This window comes from Monodelphis domestica, chromosome 4 (assembly GCF_027887165.1).
Source record: "Monodelphis domestica isolate mMonDom1 chromosome 4, mMonDom1.pri, whole genome shotgun sequence".
Lineage (NCBI taxonomy): Eukaryota > Metazoa > Chordata > Mammalia > Didelphimorphia > Didelphidae > Monodelphis > Monodelphis domestica.
The window spans coordinates 349,900,246-349,926,111 of NC_077230.1; the positions used below are offsets into that span (position 1 = coordinate 349,900,246).

At 35.6% G+C, this 25,866-nt stretch overlaps 1 protein-coding gene across 4 annotated transcripts in view; it reads right to left on the minus strand.

Annotated features, from left to right (window-relative positions):
• Positions 1-25,866, minus strand: part of NUP98 (nucleoporin 98 and 96 precursor) — a 101,517-nt gene that overhangs the window by 41,840 nt on the left and 33,811 nt on the right. For 2 of the 4 annotated variants that reach the window (XM_007491076.3, XM_056795054.1), the window contains exons 4-17: positions 25,245-25,424; positions 22,853-22,992; positions 21,476-21,583; positions 17,643-17,823; positions 15,848-16,011; positions 14,883-15,017; positions 13,366-13,504; positions 10,301-10,393; positions 9,428-9,571; positions 8,827-8,960; positions 7,264-7,451; positions 4,496-4,612; positions 3,052-3,344; positions 1,371-1,484 (exon numbers count right to left, since the gene is read on the minus strand). In XM_007491076.3, the coding sequence (XP_007491138.1) occupies positions 1,371-1,484; positions 3,052-3,344; positions 4,496-4,612; positions 7,264-7,451; positions 8,827-8,960; positions 9,428-9,571; positions 10,301-10,393; positions 13,366-13,504; positions 14,883-15,017; positions 15,848-16,011; positions 17,643-17,823; positions 21,476-21,583; positions 22,853-22,992; positions 25,245-25,424 (2,130 nt within the window). The remainder of the gene's footprint in view (positions 1-1,370; positions 1,485-3,051; positions 3,345-4,495; positions 4,613-7,263; positions 7,452-8,826; positions 8,961-9,427; positions 9,572-10,300; positions 10,394-13,365; positions 13,505-14,882; positions 15,018-15,847; positions 16,012-17,642; positions 17,824-21,475; positions 21,584-22,852; positions 22,993-25,244; positions 25,425-25,866) is intronic. The other 2 variants (XM_001370235.4, XM_056795056.1) reach the window with 2 other exon arrangements.

The window sequence follows — 25,866 nt, forward strand, 5'->3', positions numbered from 1 at the left end:
ATCACTAAAGGAACTTTTTGAGGGGGGTGGCATTTGCTGATTTTTCTAGTTGTCCCCCCATTACCATATCTATCCTGTTACGGTTCTTCTCTGATCTTGGAGTAGGCCTGGCTACTTTTGTTTTGTCCAGCTATACTTAGGACCCTGTGTTACCAGTTCCCCTGTTTCATTTTTTTCATTGGTTGGGCTTGTCCCTGCTCTGGGCTCTGCTGCCTCAAGTACTTTGTTGCCACTTAGGAGTAGGTTCCTCTACTTCCAGAGTTTGTAGGTTTCCTACCTTCTATATTTGTGCAGAGTGGCTTGGTTTGGGCTTGTTCCCATTCTGAAACTTCATTGTTTCTGGTGGAGTTGCAACATGTTGGGCTACTCCAAGTTCTTCTGGTTCTCACAGATGTTGTATTGCTTGGAATACTCTCTCTTCTTATTACAATGAAGTGTGTTACTCTAGCTTTCTTTTGTTATGATGTAATTTCTTTTCTTTTTTTGTGTGTGTGTTTGTGTAGGGATTGAGGGAATGAAGCATTTACTCTATGATCTTAGCTCCCAGCATGCAACTCAGTATGCTCAATTTCCACTGTAACCATTTGAAGCTTATCAATTAATCTGAGCATGACTGGAAGGTTTGTGATTTCCTCAACATAAATGCAATACTGTTGAACCATGTTCACAACCACCATTTTAAACTGAATTCTCCTTTTCTGACAAAAAGAAAATATATTCATCAAGAAAATGCCTCCCTTTAGCTTCATTGCATATCTTTATTACTAAAGACAAAATTAGGATATAGATATCATGCCAGAAACAGTACAACTCTGGTTTTGTGAAGATAGAGATGTTTTAATTACTTCTTTAAGTCTTCCTTCCCTGGTCAGATTCTTGCACTCAGAAAGGCAATGTTCTATTAGTCCATCTCCATCTTCATAATGCACTACTACATCACCCATCTACCCACTTTACTCCACTGGCCTCCAAGGTTAGAGTCTGAGAGTCTCCCCTTATGCCAAAGATGCTGCAACTGGAATTACTGCTATTTACCCAAAGAGAACACATAGACACAAAACGTCCCCCAAACTTTGGCTTTCTCTTTCACAATAGGCAAGTTCCAGCTATATCCAGAATTCTACATTAATACCACAGAAGTTCCCTACAGTGATGCCAAGATTTGAGTACACTCATAGTAACACATAGTCACCCCATGCAGGCCTCTATAGTGATAGACCAATGTTTTAAGAATGATCTGACTCATTAAAGAACAAGAACAAAAAAAACAAAACAAAAAGCCCCAAGGCCTATCAGTTTAATTGTTTGTGTGAGAGAAAGACCCTATATCTCCTTTCCAGAAGTCATATATTAACACCAGGTAAACTCACCTTTTCGACCTATGGTGAAATCTGTTACAATACACTCTCCCTTTTCATTGGTAATTTTGGCTAGGTCATCCATAGAAGGTATCGTATAGTAGCCAACTCTGGTGAGAATGATGCCTATAACAGACATGGAAACAAAATTGAAAATCTAACTGGGGCTAGGTAGTGGATATTGTTTCATTTATTTAACACAAGGTTTAGAAAATTGGGCTTATACTCATCAAGCTAAGAATGTTTTTTTTATATTTTTAAATAAGATCTTTATTGTTTTTAAGATATAAACATCCTTAACTTCAGAGTCACTCTTCAGTGTAGTTTGACCACCACAATTTAAAGGAACAACAGAATGTCAGGGTTTAAAAGTGAGCTTATGTTTCATGCCTCTCATTTGAAAGAAAAAGTTAATGAAGAACAGAGATAAAAAATAATTTGCCTGAAGTTATACAATTAGTCTGGACAAGGACTTTATGCCCAATTAACACTCCTACTCTAACATAATGCTTCCCATACATCTACTTCTATATTTTTAAAGCCTTATATTCTCAGAACTAAGGTGAAAAGTTCTTTGACAGAAGTTTCCAAATACTACTCTATGCCTACTAAACTTCATTGCCTCTTAATCTACATTAAGACATTTGGGACACCCTGTATTGGTATTTTCCCCAAGCAAGCTCAATCATGATCTAATCGTCTTGGTAGTTATCTATGATGGCAAGAGGGTAATACAAGAAATATGTCTAAAAGAATAAAGTAGAAATATAGGGAGAAAGAAAAATTTGGAGGATTTAATGAGGAAAGACATAAATACCTATACACAATAGAAGCACTAGGAGAAGAGATTTAGAATTGAAGGGACAAGGGTGCCTTTCATTTTATAAGCAAGTAGACTGAGGCTTAGAGATGAAGTAACTTCTCCAAGGTTACCAAGGTGGCAGAGCTAATGTATTAATTCAGAACCTCTGACCATAAATCTACCCTTCCTTCCATTGTATCAGAAATGCTAGACTTATCTAGGTTAAGAAATTTGCTCTGCTTCACTAAAACCTTTCTCTGGTCAAACATCACTGCATAGTTACAGCAGACTTCATTAATAAAAAAAAACAGTATTTAATTTTACCAAATTGAAAAGTGTGTTTTCTGAGAATTAGCTAAATCTAAAAAGAGTCTTCACCAGGAGAGGGGCTTCTGGGTGAAGACTGCCCACTAAGATGAAAACAGATAGCTTAAAGATACACAAAGGGAGATGTCATACATTAAGTATGTAGTTATCCTTAATTTCTAGTATTTAAAGAAAGTAACAATTAGGGGTATCATACAGTATTGGAGAGCACACCTCCAGGCAATAAAACAAATGATTATACTATCAGAGCCACTACAGCTCACTTTAAGATCTGCTGACTAGGCAGGCATTGTCCAGGCATTATCCATAACAAGAGGTACCATTCAAAGAGCCTTCTATTCAATATAACTAGATAATTTAGTTTAGCCTACTAATGTACAAGGTCTGAAGACTAAGATATTAGGGTCCAAGTAGGTGCTTCTGAAGTGTGGATAACTATTATCAAGGCAATTATTTTTCAAAGGATCAGGTTCTTGGGCTTGATAAAGGTTGTTAAGACCCTTAGTAAAGAGGTTACATTCCTTCCTCTAACAAGCAATAATGCTCTTCTAATTCAACTCTGACCTGCTGGATGGATATGGTAAGTACTTTCCTCTTCTTCTTCCCGATCATCCTGCAAAGACTCATCATGGAAAGAGGCTTCTTCACTGCTTCCTTCCAGGCCATTTCGTAAGGCACCACGCATGTTCAACACGACAATGGAGTCATCGGCACTGCTGTGGTGTTTGTTTACTGCATTCTCAGGAGTTTGTGGGATGGGTTTGGCAATGGGGTTGGTATAGAATCGTGACACAAGAGAGTCATCTTCCCCATCCTGCTGATGGTTCTCATCAACAGCTTTGTTAAGAAAAGTAAATCTAAGGAAAATAATGATATCAAGGTATATTTGATAGTTCTTGACCAACTATATGCCAATTAACTTTCAAGATAAAACAGCAAGTCATTAGATTGGGTGGGGGAAGGAAGAACACCTTACTCTCTGTCTTAGATTCTACAAAACATACATTTCAAGGCAAAAGAATGGTAAGGGCTAGGCAATTGGGGTTAAGTAACTAGCCCAGGGTCACAAAGTAAGGAAGTATCTGAGGCCAGATTTGAGTCCAGGGTCTATTATCTCATCTGAGGCCCCTAGCTGCCCTGACATTATGCCTTTCCAATGGCTATCCATGTTTCAATTGCTTTCCTTCTGCACTTGAAACTAAGTTAAAATCTCACTTTTGGATAGCCCCCAACCTAATTCCTAGTGTCTTCCCTCTGATATGAATGATGAGAATAAGAGCTAGCATTTACACAGTGTTTTAAGGTTTGCAAAGCATTTTTTAAAAATCTTATGTGATCTTCACAAAAAAATCTATGAGGCAAGTTTATTATTAACCCAATTTTGTAGATAAAGAAATTGAGGCAAAAAGATGTAATGTATAGTGACTTGCTTGAGGTCATACAGTTAATAAATGCTTAAGAATGAATTTGAAATCAGATCTTCCTGACTCTGAGTTCAGGGCTCTGGACTATACACTGTGCCACCCAACACCCAGTAAGATTACTCTCCTTCTGCATGTATATATATTAAGTTCAGATATTTGCATGTTATCCTTTCAACTGTGAGCTCCCTGAAGGTAAGGACTATGTTCTTCCTTGTTTTATTATCTCCAGCACTTAACAAAGTGCTTAATAAATGCTAGTTGACAGTTAAATAACATAAAAGCAGGATATTTACTGTACTAAAATGTAAGGTAGTTTCCCTACTAACAATTCCTAGGATGTCAGGGCAGATGGTGACTCAATGGATAGAGCCAGACCTGGAGACTAGAGGTCCAGGGTTCAAATCTGGCCTCAGACATTTCCTAGCTGTGTGACTCCAGGCAAATCACTTAATTCTAATTGCCTAACTCTTACTGCTATAATGCCTTGGAACTGACACTTAATATCAATTATAAGACATAAAGTTTTAAGACTCAAGATACAGTTTTCTTTCAATTGCTTAACAATTCACCACACTTCAGCATACCTCTCCCCATTCTCTGGATAATCTGATGGCGAGGCCAAGTCGTCAGCATCCCGACTAACAGGAGAAAAGAGGTTGCTGTTGTTGAGATTCTTTAAAACCAACTTCTTAATACTCTTCCTACAAGATGAACATAATAGAGAAAAAAGACTGAAACCTAAGAACTTTAAATTGTTGCACTACATCTACTTTAAAAACTAAAACAATAGGGAATAACAGGTTGTGTGTATAAAAAATTCCTTTGACTAAATATTGCAAATGTGTTTCAGATTGCTAGAGAAATCATCAAGTATCTGCTACTCACAGTCTTACACAGACAAAGGTGTAAACCTGAGGGAACGTGATCATAAGGAATTTAGCTTCAACCAGAGTATCATAAACATAGTGCCAGAAGAGACTGAAAGAGACCTATCTCTTAATTTTACATGAGATAAAAACAAGCACAAGGATGTGAATGATATGAGCTGAGAGGAAGGAAAACAGTCAATAAACAAATATATACTGAAGAGAGAGGCACAAAAATTGAAGGATCAAAAGGGATAAAAAAAGAGATGGTGTTTGGAAATTTGTTCCTCTGCCCATCCATCCACAATCCTGTCAATGTATACATATATATTTATTACAAAAAGGATACTAAACATATATTCTATTTTCATATGCAACCCCTCAAATCCAATGATTATACCTGATTATATACACATATATGAAGGCATCATCCTACTATATGATTTTATATATAAGAAGATATAGATATATGTACACACACATATATATTCTACTTCAGGCAATAAAAGTTTATATAATAAAATGAACTCTCATTAAGTTATACACTAGTGGATAATATATGTTAAGGTTCACAAAGTGTTTTCATGGCAAATAAACTGAGGTAGATTGATATTTAAACCCAGGACCTTCCAGATTCTAATTCTGGTGCTTTTAGCACTACATCTAGTGCTTCTCCACCTATAAAAGGCAAGTCAAGAAGTAGCTAGTCCTGGGTTCAAAGCTGACCTCAGACACTTCCTAGATGTGTGACCTAGGCAAGTCTAATTTCACTTCCACTGCCTAGACCCTCACTGTTCCTTTGTCTCAAAACCAACAAATTAGTACTGGTTCTAAGACAGAAGATATGGGCTTAAAAAAAAAAAAAGACAAGTCAGTTTTCATGATATATATTTTAAATATGCCAAGAAAGATGTTGTCTTTTTTTTTAATGGCATAATCTACCTCTATTACTTAAAAATCCAAAGACAATGCTATGAGTATAAACAACAAAGAGATGATAATATACTTTAAAAAAATGAAATGGGAAGAAAATAAATAATTATGCCCCATTTCATATCTTTATTTTCTGAGGAAAAAAAAGTAAGCCTTTGTAGAAGTGTAAAAATATAACTTTTGTTTTAGTCTTTGCAGACTCCAGTCTCAACCTAATAAAGTTACATAGGTTTGATCTGATCCAATTCCACCGATTTTTAAGAACTATGCAATTCTTTTCCAGAATGGTTACACTCACTCTTCTCTTCAATTGGGTAGGTAAAATTTATTCTTAAAAGGGACTGTGGAGGGGTGGCTGGTGTATAACATAATAGAATATCATTGTGCCATAAGAAATAATGAAAGGGGCATTTTCATTGTAACCTGGGAAGATTTGTATGAACTGATGAAGAGTGAAACAAAGAAAACCAGGAGAACAATTTACAGACAGCAACTATGAAAACAATTTTTAAGAGACTAAATTTAAATTCTTAGCAATACAATAACTAACCACAATTCCAGAGGACCAAATGAAGAAACAAGCTACCTACCTTTTGAAAGAGAAGTGACAGACTTAGCACACAGAACGAAACACAATTATTTTGAACACGATGTAGTAATTTGTTTTTCTTGATTATTTATATTTGTTACATGAATTTTGCACCCTCCCTCTCCCATTTGGAGGTGAGTAAAGAAAATGGATTTCTTAAATTAAAAAAACAAAGGAACTCTAGAATTGCTCATTTTGTAAGACTCAAGATCTTTTCTTTATATAGTAAGTACTTAGTTTATCTATGTTCTGTATGTGGGATAATAAGATTAAATAAGGATATTCCTACATTAAGAAGTTCTTAAAAACCAGGGACAATGTCTTAGAGACACTTATTATATAACATCAGTTGCTTTATGGGTAGCCACAGATTGATTTACTAATCCCTGAGAAACTAAAATCTTTAACTTGCAGGGTCCACTACTATTTCACTTTAATACAAGTACATTAAAATATATTAAAATCCAAAACCAAGTTTAGCACATTAAGTGTCAAGAGAATAAATAAATCTTGGATTCTCTGCAACAATGAAAACATAGGCTACCATTTTTTTTTGTAAAAAATTACACAACTTCTAAAGGGAAATGGGAATTGTTAAAAGATTGTCTTAATAAAATTTAGACAAAAATAACGAAAATGTGTTCAAAGACCAAGATGGTCCTTCATAAAAAGTTCATAAAAATCCACAAGATTAGAAAAAAAACCTTAATTACTCAAAATGCTAAGAGTAGTTTTGGCTTTTGGGAATGAGGGGAAAACTATTTATCCTTTCAGATTTCTGTGATACTAAATCATTCATATTATGAACTCATTAAGGAAGCCATGTACATGGAATTAAGACTACACAAAGAGCACCTGAAAAAAAGTGAAAAAAAGGGAATCAAAAGGCTTACAAAGGAAAACCAATTATAAGACTTTGAAAACTTTGCTCTTTCTAAATGTATGTTAATGTGTACAAACTAACTTGGGCATGAATGCTCCATTGGCTAGAGAGGGCTCATCATCATCTAGCCCATCAAAGAGGTGGGATTTGGCTGTCCCTGTTGTCTGCAGAGCCTTAGGTCGGACTCTAGTGGCAGGGCGAGGCGTCAATTTATAGTGAGTAGGGGTGGTCAGAGCCTTCTGTGCAGCAGGGTTTGTGGGTTTCAATCTCTGCAAAAGAAAACCAAGAAGCATTAAATATAATCCATAGTCATATTTTTGTTACTGCTGACAAAAAAAGGATCACTACCTAATGTAAAAGATGGCAATATAATATTTACATATCCATTTAAAGCTGAGGAAAAAATATAATTGACAAGTGCAAAACAAAACCAAAACCATATACCCTGTTTCAAAAAGCAAGGACTCAGTTTCAAAATCCTCTGAAGATTAATTTCCGTTTCAACATGGTCCTAACAGGGTTGGAAACACCCAGTGCAAGCAACCTATCTTCAATCTTGATATAAGGACATCCAAAGAACCTGTGATCCTGTACTATGTCATTTCCAATTGTGAGACAGAATACAGACACCAAAAGGTAACTGTGGCACGTCATAACAAAAAATCCCATTTGTCTGAATTAGGGAAATAAGATGGTAATATCCCTACATTGGGGATGTGAGAAATATATAGGATAGCAGTAGTCTTAGCTGCCTCAAGAGAACCCAAAATAAATGCTGAGTAAGGTGAGGAGTGAACCTTGGAAAGGGCTCTGCAGGCAGAACACAGGGCTTTATTTCTTTGCTCTAACCATAACCTCTACTCAGCACTGGATAAAGAATAAAGGTTATCTTTATTAAAGGGACATGAATTTGAATAAAAATTCAATCAGGTAGGCTAGAAAAATAAGACTGAAAGCAAGTTAAATTTGTCAAGGATAAAAGTAAAGTCCCATACTAAGATTTTGAAAGCAATGACATAATGGGAATTTTATACAACAATGAGCTCAGTGAATCAAGAGCATAGCATAGCTATTAAAAAGAGCTACTACCACCTTTGTTTACATTAATAGTAGTAACCAAATGAAGAAAATGATAAACCCACTTCTTACTAGTCATACCTCATAGGGTTTGAGATTAGATCCTTGGCAGTAATGGAGAACCGTACAAAGATGGCGTGCCAGGCCCTGTACCCACCCTGTCCTGCCCCCTTACTCCACACAGGGAAGGGAGGAAGCACTCCCACTGGGCTGCTCGGTAGAGGGCTAGGTGAATGAGGAACGCCCTCTCCCTTCCAGATCTTCCACGTATGAACCACCCACTATGAACCAACCACTCTCTGTGCTGATGGGCAGAGAAGTGGGGGATGTGAAACAAATGTCATCAGGCAGGTGGAGAGTAGCTCCTATCCCCTCCCCAAGGGGGAGGGATGCATGCACCCATGCCTACAAAGAGCACTTTACGTGCCATCTTTGGCACCTGTGCCATGGATTTGCCATCACTGATCTATGCTATTACTCCAAATAGCACACGAGTGATTTTGTCTACAAAGTTCCCTTTCCTTGACAAGGAATTTTCCACAAGTCCCTAAAATGTTTCTAATTTACCTCTTCTTTCTTCTTGGGGTCTGACATGGGGTTCCGAAAGAGAGGAGAGTCTCCAAATGGTGAGTATGTTAGACTATTGATATGCTGCTGGAGAACGGCTTGCTGGGCAGCAGAAGCATTTGGATCTGTCAAAGCTTCATTAAGTTAAAGAAAAAGCAAAGTAAGTTTCTTGTACTAATATGGCACATATATTCAACCAAAGATAATGGCCTATTGTACACTGGTAAAAGAAAGGGCATTGCCTTCAAGAAGGTTCATCCCCTAGCCATTTATCCAACTAGAATAATCTCTTTTAAATGGTCCTATTAGGTATTAAATGCAGCTAAACAAATGACACTAGCATTAGTACCTAAGGAAAATTATAAAACATATTCAAGGTTCATTTTCAAATTCCCCATAATAATAATTTCTCAGTAATAATTTTTTCATTTTATTTTTTGTATAAAAAACAAATTAAATAATCATTTTCATATATGGTAGAAGAATATGTAAGAAATTCTATAACCTCAGACTAGATAACCAGAAATAAGTTATGCTGATTGCTTTTAAGGTCAGTAGGGTGATATGACTCAAGGACACTTTACAAAGGCACAGTACTTACCTACAGGAGCCTGAGGAGCACCAAAACCCAAGGTGGCTGTAGTAGCACTAAATCCAGGGGTTCCAAAAGCTCCTGTGCCCAAAGTCCCTGCCCCTATCTTGGGCTGGTTGGTTCCAAATAAAGATGCCTGCCCAGCACCAAGAGCTTTGGGAAGAGGAGTGAAAAAAAAGACTGTCAGTCAAAATAGTCTCTTTTAAGAGCTATAACAGATTCAAGTGACTAAGATTTCAGTAGTTTTGTTCACTCTTCAAACTTCACCATTTATTTCAAGGCAAAGACACATCTCTGTGAATAAAATATTTCTGAAGCTAGGATACCTACCTCACCAAACTGTTAGTAAGAGTTTTGCATTTCTGAATATATAAATTGTACTGCCACAAAATCCAACTAATTTTTTCTTTTAAATAAGAGTTTTTGATGGCAGCTGCTAGTTACTGGGTTTTTCTATTCACAAATACCTAAACAGAGATTAACCTATTTAACTAAAAGGCTAACACAAAAAGCCTTGCAATGGGATCATATGCTACCATGGGTATCAAGGCCCAGAGTCCTCTGGATGTTGTAACATCCCATCACAAAAGTTCAGTATATTTTACAAAGAATCATGGGTTAGTAAGAAAGGAAATGGGGGGCCTCCAGGATAAATAAGCCATTAGTTGAAGGGCTCTTATAACAGCATTACCCCCAAAAAAACCAAAAACAAAAAACACACATACACTTTTAGCATCTGTTCTGTGAAAATGGAAATCTGGTCCTCCCACCTGTAGTATCCCAACACAGTGAGAAGTAGAAGCATGAAAGCCAAATTGAAGGTAGGGACAAATACTCCCTCCTTCCTTTAGGTACTTTCCCGTGGTGCCAGTATTTAGTTACCTGTTCCAAAGCCTGCTCCAAGTCCTGTTCCCAGAGTACCAGGAGCTGGTTTACTTCCAAAAATACTATTCCCACTAGTGTTTCCACCAAAACCTAAAAGGACAAAGGAAGTTGATGACTGTGCTCTATAGGCAACACCAAATTTTCCCTATGAGGGAGTCTAACATATACAAAACATATGATAAAAACCTGAAATTCTTTCAATGATTAATTGGCTTAAGCCTTCCCATTCTGTACATCAAATTTTGCTACTGATTCTCTACACAACATGACAGAAGAGCTTCTAAATGATTTCCTCAAGTCTTCAAAAAAAATTGTGAAGACATTGGCAATGAAGAGGGAAATTCCCAACAGAAAGCATCATGGCTACGATTCAAATGAAGAGATATCCTTCTTAAAAGGATCATAACACTGCCAACACAAATTACCTTCCTAACCTACAGTCAAAATATGCCATTCACAATTAGATGTCAAGCCAGATACTAATTCCTCTGATTAAAATTGATGCTCCTTTGTTATATTTTACTGACTTTAGAGATCTATTTAGCCCATTCACACATCAATAATGCTGCCTAGTTCAAAGGCAGTAAATGTAACCACATATGACTGAAGTATCAACTGGTTTATCATGCTTACAACACAGCAAGAGCTCCACAAATACTTGCTGACTGATTCAAAAGGCAAAGATAAGTGAATTCCAGATTAACTGTGCCTTCTCTGTGCTCCACTAGCAAAATTTATTGAAAGTTCAGCAATGTCCCTTTCCTCACTCTCACTTGGTAAACCTTTAATGAAACTAAGAAAGCCACAGATTTTCCTTTACAGTCCTTAGCTATTCTCCAAAGGTACCTCTGTACTACTCTTACTTCTTTTCATGTAGTCATCTTCACAAGATTTCTGCCATTTCATGTTATTTTGGAATGCAAAATCAACAATATCTGCCAAAGGCCATTTTACAAAGAGAACAAGTTTAACTTTGGACTAGAAATAAGCCAACAGAAATGGCTTCCTGAGCACATCAAGGAAAATAGTATAAAGAGTATCTAGGATTTATGGGGAAAGCCACCCCCCACCCCCGGACAGATAATATAATATGGCTAAGTAAGGCAGTGGGGATAGAACATTTTGCCTGAAGTAAAGAAGACCTGAGTTCAAACCTAAATCATTGACCCTACTAGCTGGCTGTCCTTGTCATTTAACTTCTGTTGGCCTCACACTGTGAAATGAGGATAAAAACAGCACCTACCACCCAGGAATTTTGTGAAGATCAATTGAAATAATATTCATAAAGTGTTAGCATAACACATGGTTCATTGTAGGAGCCATATAAATATTGATTACTATTATTATTGTTGTTATAATATGGTTCATGATACATATTACTAGAATTTCTTTATTTATTGCTTAATGAGTCCAAGATGCTAGGTGGCTCAGTAGATAAGAGTCAGGCCTGAAGACAAGAGGTCCTAGGTTCAGATTTGGCCTCAGATATTTCCTAGCTGTGTGATCCTGGACAAATCACCTAACCCCTATTGTCTAACTATTGCTGCTAATTATTACAACGAAATTTCAGATTTTGTTCCAAAAGGGGCTTTCTGCCCATCATCTGGCAGTATAACAAAATGTTTAAAAACTAACAAAAAACAAACAAACAAGAAAAAAACCAACCACAAACAACACCCAACCCTGGAGGGAAGAGTATTTTCAGCCATTGCTTATACATTATATACCTTTTACCACTGATAAAGAATTTACTAACTGTCTATTAAGGAAACCCCTTTACAAACGTTGGGAATCTAGCACCCACCCAATCATGTAGATGGCAGATTGTGAATTCATTGTACTTCAAGTCAACAAACAGAAAGGTAGACCCAACATTAAAAACATATTGACTCACTATTTCCATCAAACATGTCTTTCTCAAGATCGTCCTGACAGCTAAAAAGGAATATTATACTTAGATCTACAAATGAAGAGCACAGTCATGGCATTGCTGTATACATATCACAGCTCCATCTTAAGTAATATATGTTGCCAACAGAAGCTTGATGTATACTTATTGGGGGAGATCAAAAAGAGGGCAATCCATTAAGAGAAAGTTAGACTATGTTTCTAGAGTACCTTCCATGTTTAGCAAGTCTATGATCATAGGAATAACTTTCTAGCTAGGAAATAAGAGGACAAAGATTAATTCATTTCTAAATGCTGAGTATCTACTATCTCAGATTCTACTGAAAATACTGTTCTTTTCCATAAGCTATAACCAAAGAGTTTAAATTGAAAATCAACAGTACAAGTGGATGATATGATATCTCACGACACCAAATTCATGAACTCAAGATTAAAATGCTAGCCACCAGTGTAGCTGCCACATTGGTATTGACCAAAAAAATGACAACAAAGCTCAGACTCCCCATAATACAAATTCTACACCTCAACACCTTAGACAACTAGTCTTTTTTCTCTAACACAGGAACCTTTAAAAGCTAGACTGGGAATAACATTTGCTGTGATATTTAATCTCTGATTTGCTGACCCATATTGATCAAACTTCCTACTTCACTATCTCCAACTAGGACTATATTTCCTTAGATAATATAAAACTTTACAAAAAAGTTGGTTACAGGAAAAATCTAAATGTGTTTGTCAGTTCCAATTAATGCAATTAAAAGTCCTAGAAGTACATATAATGATCCAATATGTCAAGATTTGATTCTTGAATTTCTACATTAAAACAAGTATGCATTGATCATTCAGGTACCATGATCTTGTTCTTAGAAAAGAATGGCTAAGGCCCTGGGACTAGCACATATGCTATTAGTACATATTCTGACTAGGAATGGTAAACGGGATTCAATTCTATGAGACTGAACAAAAAAAACATGTTAAAAGGCTACAGTTTTATGAATCACTGTTCATAACTTATAACTTTTCTTCCATAATCTTTCATGGCTTACCTGAGCATTTTAAATTATTCAAAATCATTTAGTACTAGGAGATTGGTGACCTGGAGTGTGGTATAGTCAGTGTAACTTAAGAGAGTTAACCCTGCTTTTTATATGTACCAAAATTAGAAGTGTTTGTATTGGTTCCTAAAGTCAGGGTTGGTTTGTTACCAAAGAGCCCGCTACTGGTTGTACCAAACGAAGGAGCACTGGTTGTAGTAGTTCCAAATGCAGCAGGCTTGTTACTGCCAAACAGGGTCTAAAAAGGAAGAGAACATAAAACATTAAAATGTTATGAGATGCTTTAATACAAGAGGTAAAATGAGTGAAGAGCCAAGCAGATCAACAGTTCCAAGTAATGGCAGTATATTTACTTTAAGGCACAAAATGATAAGTCCAGGAAACGACAAAAATATTAACATATGGAGTGAAAAGGAAGAAACCTAAACTGGCAGTTAAATATTTGGTTACTGTAATGGGTTTTATACAATTAATATAGCACAAAAACAAAGTTATTGTAATTAAAGACAAATACTAAAAATTTTGGAAAAATATTTTATAGTTCTCAATTCTTCAACCTTACTTATCTAGGTAAAAATATCAGAATACAAGCTCCAGGAGAAGAGGAATGATATTCTCCCACCATAATTCCCTCTTCATTTTAACAACCCCAAATTTATGTAGTGCTAAATGGTTTGCAAAGCATTCTATTTTCACAATAGCTCTCTGGAGTGTGGAGTGCAAATAAAGTATGTTTAATTTGCAATTAAGGAAACAGGGGCTCAAGGTCAAGTTAGTGCCAAATGTTCATGTCCTGTTAGAGTCAAAGAAGAAACTAGGTCTATGTTAGCACTCTTTCCACATTCCCATGTCACATTACCAAATCCACTGTCATGTCATTTCACATTGTAGCTTATGTGTCAACTCCATTGTTGCAACTAGCAAAATATGATTACTTTCATTACTGAGATAAGGCCATACACATCTAAAAGCCCTATGTAATTATCAACTATTATCATTATAACCCCATGTAGTTTTTAGTGACAATTTTGTTTTAGGATTCAAACCATTTCAATAAAGTTATGTTTCTGAGGACATAAAGTCAATCATTTGGCTGCTGGCATTAAAGCAGCTACTGGGTGACCACCAAAACAATTCCTCTGAAAACACCTTAATGAATGCTGCCCAAGGTGAGAAGCAGAAGTAGGCAAAAGAACATAGTCTGGTTTGAGGAAACTAACAGAATGTTTTATCACTTCTATTTACATTCAACAAAAATGTTGAAAAATTATATATTCTGGACAGAACAATACTAGTTGGAATACATTAAAAGCATTAGCCATAAAACTCAAACCCAAACCCTAATATTTGATATTGAAAATAAAACTGGGGGGGGGGTGTCTTATAGCTGCAACTAATAGCTATTGAGCTATATTAAGTAAGTTCTGTGCATACTAAGCATAAAGCTACACAAATACATTTATTAAACTCATTCTTATTAAACCATACAATATACTCTATAAACAGATAATAACAGGTAAAGTTAGTCTTTCCTCATAAATACTTGTAACAGTATTAATTTTAAGGAGTAATTATATCCATGCAACCTCAAGTCACAGTCAACACTAAACACATACCGAACCAACAGCACCAAATCCTGTGTTAGTTGGCCCAAAGAGGCCTGTTCCGGTTCCAAATCCAGTAGCAGCACTTGTGTTTGTAGCTGTCCCAAAAAGACTTCCAGATGAGGCCTGAGTTCCTCCAAATAAACCCTGCAAACAATAATCTAGGGTGAAAGCGAGCATGCCAATCCCAGTTTGTCTTACAAATCACCCCAAAGTACCCATATAATCAACTAAAAGTAAGATGCAACTTTAAAAATGTTAGTCAAAAGGTTTTACAGTTAAGGCTCTTGCTATCAAACAGTGGTTTTAGGACCCAAGGACCAAACAGATACTCTGAGAAATGGTAAAGATGTTGCTAATGCAATGTTAATTTGGACCAGATGCTTCCTTTACCAGAGAGACTGATTATTACCACCACTGACTCAAAAAATGTTTTTTTTTTAAAGATTTCTAAAATAGTTACATCACTTTCAATGAAAATGAGACCACTAAAACCAAGGTATGTTAAAATTTCATTAATCCCCAAAATACAGCATTGGAAAAGGTACTTTAAAATCAAATAATTCATTTTTTACAGATGAGGAAACTGAGGCAAATAGGATTAAGTTACTTGTCCAAGGACATACAGCTATACACAAAGCTAAAAAAAGACATGATTTCTACCTTCAAAAATACTCATACAATTTAGCAGGGAAGCTACAACAGAGCAGAATATAAGAACAATACGAAGTACTATGACTTTAGATAAGGGAGTAATTACTTCCACAGAAGAAAGTCATGAAGGGCAGTACAAGCTGCCCAATGGTAAGAGAAGGCCAAGCATTACTAGAAAGAGAAAATTTGTTCAAAGATAAGAAACAGAGGCATAGCAGCTCCCAGGCAGCCTACTGCAACCAGGATGATTGGTCATTGAGAAGTGCAGCAACACCATGTCTCTATTAGTCAAGTCTCCTTGTACCATGCATTTGTTTACTTACCATTGTGTTGGTGTTTGGCTGTCCAAGGGTGTTGGTATTCCCAAAGGAAAAGCCAGCATTCTGGGTCGTTGCAGCTGGACCAAATGGCTTACTGAAGAGACTAGTGGTTGGCTGAGTTGGCTGACCAAAGAGACTACCTGTATTAGTCCCAAATCCAGTTGTACCTTTTAGGCAAAAAAACAAACAAACAAAAAAAAAGCAAAACAAAACAAAATCAGGAGAAATGTCAATAACTAATATGTAGCTAAAACCTTATACAACATATTTCACTTTTTTTTTCTAAGTAGATAATATCAGTTATACCCAGCCAGAAATGAACTCTTGGAAGTTCACTTGCAAGCATTTAAAGAATAAAAGTTTGCAAATAGTCCCTGTACTGCTAAATCCTTTCTACTTGCCTCCTATCTTATGACCTTACTTCATAGCAACCTTAGAGAGGATGTCCAGTACAGTGATTATCTATATTTTACAAATGAAGAAACTCATTAAGGGCCTTGTCCAAAATCATAATGGTACCTGCCCTTAAACTCAAGTGTCCTGAGTTTCAGTCCAATGATAAAGTGCTTTACCTCAGCAGATTGTCTCATTTAGCACAGCCCATATCCTACATCTTTTCTTGAGGGAAACCGTGAACGCTCTTGGAATTCAAGTCATAGAATCAGTTCACAAAAGCATTACCATGGTAAAGTGGATGGAGAGCTGGTTATAGTTAGGAAGATCTGAGTTCAAATTTAACCATATGCACTTCCTAATTATACGATCCTATGCAAGTCACTTAACTGCTGCCTGCCTCAGTTTCCTCAACTGTAAATGGAAATAATGGCACTTACATCGCAGAGTTATTATGAATCAAATGAGATGATATTTGTAAATTACCTGGGACAGTGCCTGGCACAAAGTCCAATCCTCTCATTTTTGAGATGAGAAAACTAAGGCTCAAAATTTTAAATAACTTGTCAAAGGTAAAATGTCATTAAATGGCAAAACTAGGAATCAAATCCAGATACTCTGATCCTAAACCCAGTATTCTTTCCATTGTTGGAATGCATTTTTAAAAAAAGTCTTACCTTCTACCTTAGAACCAATATTATGTATTGATTCCAAAAAAGAAGAGTAAGTAAGGGCTAGACAATGGGAATTAAGTGACTTGGCTCCAGGGTCACACAGTCAGGAAGTATCAGAAGCCAAGATATGAACCCAGGACCTTCTTTCTCTAGGTCTGACTCTCAATTCACTGAGCTGCCCAGTTGCCCCCAGGAATGCGATCCTTGAGAGCAAAAGGAGCCAAATCCATAATGAATATATAACAAAAGGAAAGAAAAATATTTTCCCCAAAAGAAACACAAATGACTAAACCACTTGAAAAATGCTCAACCTCACTGAGATGGAAATTAAAATAATTTTGAATAATCATTTCAAATTCCTGATTTTTTTCCCTATCAAAATGGAAAAAATAATTAAAATTAAGGAAACAATGCTGGTGGGTTATAAAAGAAAAGATACACTCTTATTATTAGCAAACTGAATCTTTTTGGAGAGTAATCTGACAATACACAGTACAAGTTATAAAAACAATTATACCTTGACTTTGGTGAAATTAATTTAATCAAAGTAGTTACTAAGCAAACTTAGTCCACTGTATTTCTATTCAATGTTGAATTTTTAGCAAAGAAATTATTAAAAAGGCAAGCAAGTAGTTCATTTAACCCAGCGTTACTGTCCTCAGCCTACAATATGAGAGCCATTCTCAATATAAAAGTAAACTAGTATAATCCAACTAAGATTCTGTGCTTACTTGTTCCAAAAGCAGTTTTATTGGGTCCATATGCAAAACCTGCATTTGTGGTGGAGTTTCCAAAAAGGCCTGTGGTGCTGGAAGTGGCTGTAGAAGAGCCAAACAGCCCTGTGGTGGCACCAGCTCCCACCTGGTTCTGAGGACCTTTCCTGTTAGCCTGATAATCTTCCAATCGAAGTTCCTAAGAAAAGGAAAACCACAACATCCCAGTCATTTCATAGGTAAATGAATATTGATAGCTGACACTTCCACATGAATGTCAATATAGAAAAGTAAGGGGGGGGAGGAGGGGGGAAGGCGGGAGCTGGATTGAGAGTGGATTGAGAGCCAGGCCTAGAGACGGGAGGTCCTAGGTTCAAATCTGGCCTCAGCCACTTCCCAGCTGTGTGACCCTGGGCAAGTCACTTGACCCCCATTGCCTAGCCCTTACCACTCTTCTGCCTTGGAGCCAATACACGGTATTGACTCCAAGACGGAAGGTAAGGGTCTTAAAAAAAAATAAGGAAAGGATTAATTTCCCCATCATTAAAGGCAAATCAGATAGTAAAAGTAGTGATCAACATTTATATACACTTACTACAAAATCCAGGCACTATGCTAAGCATTTAACTCTTTTTTCTTATTTGATCCTTGCAATAACCCTGGGAGGTAGGTGCTATTATTATTCCCTTTTTACAGAAGGGGAAACCGAGGCAGATAGAAACGAAACGATCCGTTCAGAAATACACAAGTGTGTCTGAAGCTGCATTTGAACTTAAGTCTTCCTGACTCCATGCCTGGTAGTCTATCTGTTAAGACCTTAAGCTATATTCATTCTAAAATGAAACTAGAGAACAAAAAAATCTCTTAAAAGAATTCATTAACAACAACAACAAAAAAGTATGGGAAACTGGGTGTTTGACAATAGAGGGAAATACAAAAAGTTGAGATAACAAAATTTAGTTAAAGTCCTGACCTCAAGGAGCTTATTTATTTGGGGATAGGGGGAATAGGATGATGAGATTCCTACATGGACAACAATCTTTTTTTTTTTTACTACAGATAAATACATTAAAGGGTTACAAAACAAATTGCCTAGTGAGGTCTGAAAAGGAAAATGGAAGCTTCAGAACATAGTGTCTGAATATATAGGTATTCAATAAAGAAAGAAATGGAGGACATTCAAGGCACAAATAGCCAAAGCAAAAGCAAGGAGGGCTAAGAACGCAATATAAATCTAAATGAGTTATGTAAATTAGCTAAAGCACAGAATACACAAAAGAAAGTAATAAAATAAAGCTGGAAAGAATAGGATGGCACCAGGTCTTGAATACACGTCAGAAGATAATGAACTTCATTTAGACATCAACAGAAAATCATTAATACATTGGAGCAGAGGAATGATACAACTAAATCCATGAAGATTATTCTGACAACCCTCAAGAAAAAACAGAGTTGAGAAGAGCTTTAAGGATGCTACTGCAAAATTCAAACAATTCTTATTAAGGTTCTTCTATAACCTAAAAATAAATTCCCCCTTGCTTAATGAAAAACATTTTTAAATTAAAATTATTTCAGCTAATAACTGCACTATTTCTATAGTAAAAAGTTTTTATCATCTTGTTTATACCCAGGTTCCCAAAAGCACAATTTTTATTTATTTCTTACAGATAATTACTTAAAAGAAAGAACCATAAATCAAAGTTAGCCAAAACAATCCTCTCTCACAAGTAGTAAAAATGGTTTTAGATAATCCAATAAAAGGCAACACATCCTCAGGAAAAAAAGAGGTTATAAGAATAAAAATAATACATTAAATATTTATTTATGGATAGAAAAAAAAAGTAATTAAATTAATCTGAAAGAACAAAAGGTCAAGAATCTTAAGGAAAACAATGGGGGGAAGGACAAGTCTAATAGTACTAGATCTCAAATTACAAATAATCTATACTAAATGATTTTTGATACTGGTTAAAAACTAGAAAGGTCAGATCAATGAAACAGAAGCAAAAATGAATAGTAGGTTTTTTGATAAAACCAAAGACCACAGCAACTGTAGTAAGGGCTCATTATTTGACAAAAACTATCAGAAAAATTGGAAAGGTATCTGTCAGACCAACATCTCACACAATCTAACATAGATAAGCTCCAATTGGATTCATAGCTTAGATATTAAAGATCACATCATAAACAAATTAGGGGGAAAAGGAAGAAATTATTTTTCACAACTCTATAGGATCACAGAACACAAAATGACAATTTGATTATAGAATCTACGTACGTGCACAAACAAAGCCAATGTAAGTTAAAATTAAAAATAATTAAAAATCTTTGCAATAAATTTCTCTAATAAGGGTCTCACTTTTAAGATATATAAGGAACTGAATTGTAAGAATAAAAGTATTCTCCAATGGAAAAATAGTCAAAGGCTAAGAACAGACACTTTTTACAGGAAGAAATTCAAGCTATCAACAACCATTATGAAAAAAGGTTCCAAATCCCAATGAGAAATGTTAAATAAAGCAACACCGATGTTCTTTCTCATACCCATTAAATTGGTAAAGTTAACAAAAAATTAAAATATTTTAAAGGCTTTGGGAAAACAGGCACATTGATACATTGCTTGGGGAGCTGTGAAGTGATATAGTCACTTTGGAAAGAAATTTGGAATTATATGCCCAAAATTACTGAACTGGGTATATACTATAAACCATTGATACCATTAATAGGCCTATTTCCAAAAGTGACCAAAGGAAAAGTACAAGGACCTTTCTGGAAAAGTCATTTATAACAGCTCTTTTTATGGTAACAAATAGTTGGAAACTATGAGGGTGTCATTAATTGGTAATGGCTGAACATATTGTGGTATATAGATGTAATAGAATATTGTTACACCAGATATATGAAGAGAATGGTTTCCGAGAAGTCTAAGCTAATTTGTATAAAGAAAGCAGGAACAGGAGAACAATTGATACCATTATAATAGCATTGTAAAAGCAAATAACTTTGAAAGACTTAAGAAATCTGATCAATGCCATGACCAACCATAATTTTAGAGGACTGAATTCAGAGATGATAAAGCAGACTATTTACCTCCAGAAAGAGATATTGGACTCAAGATGCAAAATGAGACATCATGACAACTTTGAAAGTTATACAATGAACTTATTTTACATCTATAAAAGCAAGCTCTATATAAGACATTTTCTGCTCATAGAAACAGTCCTTTTATTTGATCTTTATTAATTTCTGAATTAAAAAAAAATGACAAAACAGAAAAACCCTTCACTTTCTGTCTTAAAATTGAGGCTAAAGCAGAAGAGAAGTAAGGGCCAAGCAAAAGGGAGTAAGTGACTTGCTCAGGCCACAGAACTAGGAAGTGTATGAGGCCAAATCTGAACCCAGAGCCTCCTATCTTAAAGCCTGGCTCTCTATCCAATGAGCCATCTAGCTACCCCTGAAGATTTTTTTTTTTTCAAAAGCTACTCGATCCACAGAAAATCTTCCTCATTTTAAGATTCTTTTTAAGTTCATTAATAATTTTCAATAATAATTTTATAAATAAAAGAATATTTATAAAATACTTCATGTAAATTATCTCATTTGATCCCGAAACAATCCTATAAGGTAGTATTAAGCATTATTCCCCTTTTATAAATGAGAAAATAATGCTCACAAAGATTCTCCAAGACCAGATGGTTAACAAGGGGCAAAGCAGATAACAAAATCAATGTCTTCCAATTTCAGGTCCAATGCTCCTTCCACTATATCACAAAAGCTCAATTTAGGATAAAGATATAAGACCAAGTTTATCAATAATACATGGGGGGAATGGGACTTTGTAGCATACTTACCTCCAGTGATTTGCTTTCATATTCTTTCATAGCAGTAATACATTGGTGTTTGGTACTAATGTTAGTGCTAACTCCAGCTTTGACCATAGTATCGGTGCCAGTTGGAGGCTATAAAGGGAAGAAGAAACATCATGATATGTTAACATCATACTTTATTTCTCCTCTCATAGCTACTATCATCTTAATTTCCAATTTATGTATCAATTCTGTTCTGAGGGCCAGGTTGTAATATTTTAAAAAGTGACATAATATCATTTTTATGTTTATAAAGGTCTGTACATCATTTTGTGTGAATCTGACAATGTGTGAGGTAATTACCAGATTATTTCTCCAGTTAGGAAACTGAGCAAGAGTGACAAACTGTAGTTTACTTGGTGGTTCTTCAAATACACAAGCATTTAAATATCCCTTTTGCCCAAACCACAGTGTAACTCAGGTATAACACAGCTTTTGCAGACACAACATAGGTATACAAATCCAAATTTAGCTAATGAATATTCAGTTATTGTGTGTGAAATAATTGTTCTCACAATGTTATACACACATAAAACCTGTGTTTTAGACCTGGTCAAAAACTCACATTTGTACCCTGATTTTTATCCCTCCTGTCTTTAAGTCACCTTTTTACTGTTGTGATTCTTTCAAAATATTGCTAAATTCAATTCTTGTAAGAGTTTGACATAACTAAAAAAAATGTATTAAATAAAACCAACATTCCTACTTTCATTGTTTTTTCCAATTTCTTTGTTTCTTCTTGGAAATTAAATGGGACTCTACACTGTCAATTATATTCTACTTTACTTTCAATTCAGAACCCCCAATTCCAGGACTTTTATGAATGTTCCCAAAGAAAAGTTTTCTCCTTTTCTTTCCCTCTTTCTTCTTTAACCCTTTAAAATAAAACAAAAAAACCCTTACCTTCTATCTTAAAAAAAAAATATTGTGTATTGGTTTGCAAGGCAGAAGTGTGGTAAGGACTACATAATGGGGGTTAGATGACTTGCCCAGAGTCACACGATTAAGGTCTGAGGCCACATTTGAACTCAGGACCTCCCATCTCTACGCTCTGCTCTCAATTCACTAAGCCACCAAGCTGCCCCCACTATTCTTTTATTCTTAAAATTCAGTTTAAAATGTAGATGAGTATTATTAATAAAATAAGATTTCATATCAGAATCCAGTATCTAAGTTAACATAGAGCATATCCATTGGGGGAATTTCTGTATGTCTGTTAATGTTTATAATTTGATAGGATGGCAGGCTAGAACACACTACAGAGACATAAGATATTTTTTAATGATAATTTTACAAAGAAATCATGGAATAAAAAAAGTCCTAGTGTTTTCTTCCACAGAAAGAGAAAAAAAAATCACTTACATTAAATTTTATGGTGGTTCCAGTTGGAGCTGCTGTAAAACTACTAGGTCCAAAAAGAGAGGTGGATGTACCACCAAAGGGGTTGGAAGTTGTATTTGTAGTTCCAAAAAGACCTCCACTGCTAGTGCTTGTTCCAAAATCTACAAGAAAGAAAAAAGAAATGTTAAATGAAGAGGTATCTGAGTCTGGAATAAAAGAATTAGAATTTTCTTAATAAATGTTGGAGGAGATGTGGCAAAATTGGGACACTAATACGCTGCTGATGGAGTTGTGAACTGATCCAACCATTCTGGAAGGCAATTTGGAATTATGCCCAAAAGGCTTTAAAAGAATGCATACACTTTGATCCAGCTATACCTTTATTATACTCAAGATAATAAAGAAAAATACTTGTTCAAAAATATTCAAAGTACGCTCTCTGTAGTGGCAAAAAACCTCTGTGGTGGAAAACGATGAGGTGCTGAACAAACTGTAGTATCTGATAGTGATGGAATACTACTGTGCTTGTTTCCATACGAACTGGAAAGACCTCCACAAACTGATGCGGAGCAAAATGATCAGAACCAGGAGAACATTATACACAGAAACTGAAACATTATAGGACAATCATATGTCTTTGCTACTAATCATATGACTTTGCTACTAATAGCAATGCAATAATAAAGGATAATCCTGAGGGATTTATGAGAAAGAATGCCATCCACATTGAGAGAAAGAACTGTTGGGATTGAAACACAGAAGGAAAACATTTGATTTATCACTTGTTCGTATGGGTATAGGATGTGGGATTTTGGTTTTTTAAAAGATTACTTTATTACAAAAATGAACAATATAGAAATAGATATTGAGTGATAATACATGTATAACCCAGTGGAATTTACTTGTCAGCTTGGGGGTGGGGGGAGGGAGAATAAAGAGGAGGAAAAGAATATGAATCATATAACCATGGAAATATACTTAAATTAAAAAATAATAAATTAAAATTTAAAATTAGTATTTTTGTTGGCTCTAGACTGGCTGCATTTCAAGGTTATACTTGCCTCCAAGCTTATTTTTAGAGGGATAAACTTCAAAAATGCTCTTCAACTGAACTCAGAAAAATAAGAACTTTAAGGGAAATGACCAATTCTTTTGATCATGTGAATTTACTGATGAAACACTTGACTACAGTTCTGAAACAGAGGTCATTGAAATTGAATTTGAAATTGAAATTGAGACACACTGCTACTGTCATGGTCAAATGTCTATCATATTCCACATTTTAGGGAGTCTGGATATTGACTGGATTTGTACTTCTGCAAAATACTAAGATATTTTCAATGTGAAACAACAAGATCTTGAGGTCACATTAAAACTAAGATTTTATTTAATATCAGGTAATATATAATATAATAATCAGGTTAGATTTGTTTACCCCCCCAAAGATGCTCAATTTGTTGAGACAAGCAAAACATGCTACTTGCAATAGAATCATATGTTAGAGTCAACAGGGAACTAATACATCCTAACTTTCCATCCATTCTTTCTGTCATTGGTCTTCGAAAATGAAGTACGAACACAGTAGATATTTAATAAAAATGTACAGAATCAACACTCACTTATAAAAGGAATAACCTGTTAAGGCAATAGTTATGTGTATATTCCAAATTAAGGCTTTTTTAAAAAGGGAAAATAAGAAAACCACTACAAATCTATCTTTTGAATCAATAACAGCATGCCTTCGTTCCTTTTCTCCTCCAACCACATATCTATACCTCTGAATTTTTTAAAACACATGTTCAAACTTTTATATTTTAATTACGATGCTAGGGGGAAAATATCTCCTCCATTTCCATCCCATCTACTCCTAATCTGTTTAATAATGAACACTGTTGAACTGGAATGACCTCCAGGATTGATGCAGTGAAAAGAGCAGAACCAGGAGTACATTATACACAGAGATACATTATGGCACTGTCAAATGTAATGGACTTTTCTACTAGCAGCAATGCGATGATCCACGACAATTCTGAGGGATTTATGAGAAAGAACACTATCCACCATCCAGAGAAAGTACTGTGGGAATAGAAACGCAGAAAAACAACTGTTTGATCACATGGTTCAATGGGGATATGATTGGGGATGTAGACTCTAAACGATCACCCTAATGCGAATATTAATAATATGGAAATAGGTCTTGATCAATGACACATGTAAAACCCAGTGGAACTGTGCATTGGCTCTGGGAAGGGGGTGGGTCTTTCCTCCCCTCCTCCCATCCCCTCCCATAGTCAAGGAACAATATTTTCCCATGGTTACGTGATTCATATAAAAGAACATGAATCATGTAACCATGGAAAAATATTCTAAATCAATTAATTAAATTTAAAAATATGAACACTGTCCTACTTACTTCCAAAACCAGTAGGCTTATTTTGTGCAAAGGCATTGTTCTGGGATGAGAAGAGACTTGCTCCTGTGCTAGCAGCCCCAAACAAGCTATTTGACGTCCCTGTAGATGTTCCAAATCCAAAACCAGTGCTTGTAGAAGAGGTAGCTGGCTGGCTAAATGAATTTGATCCAAACAAGCCTCCTAAGAACACAAATTTTAAAAAAATCATTCTAAGGTATAATTTTTTTCCATTAGAAGAATACCACTTATAAGCACAATCCCCATAAAGATACCTGATCAATGTCATTTCCCAATGATAGCATTAGTAGCTTATAACCAGGGGAAGCTAGCTGGTTCAGTGGGATAGAGGGACAGGCCTAGAAGTTCTGGATTTAAATTTGGTCACAGACACGTTGTAGCTGTGTGATCCTGGGCAAGTCACTTAACCTCAATTGCTTAGCCCTTAGCACTCTTCTACCTTAGAACCAATACATAGTATTGATTCAAGGACAGAAAAAAAGAGTTAAAAAAAAAAGCTTATAGCCAAATCCTATTACAGCATCATGAAATACCATGTTAATACCCTCAGGCCAATTATTTCTTTATTACATTTACATTCTCCTAGAACAGCCTTAATGTTGTT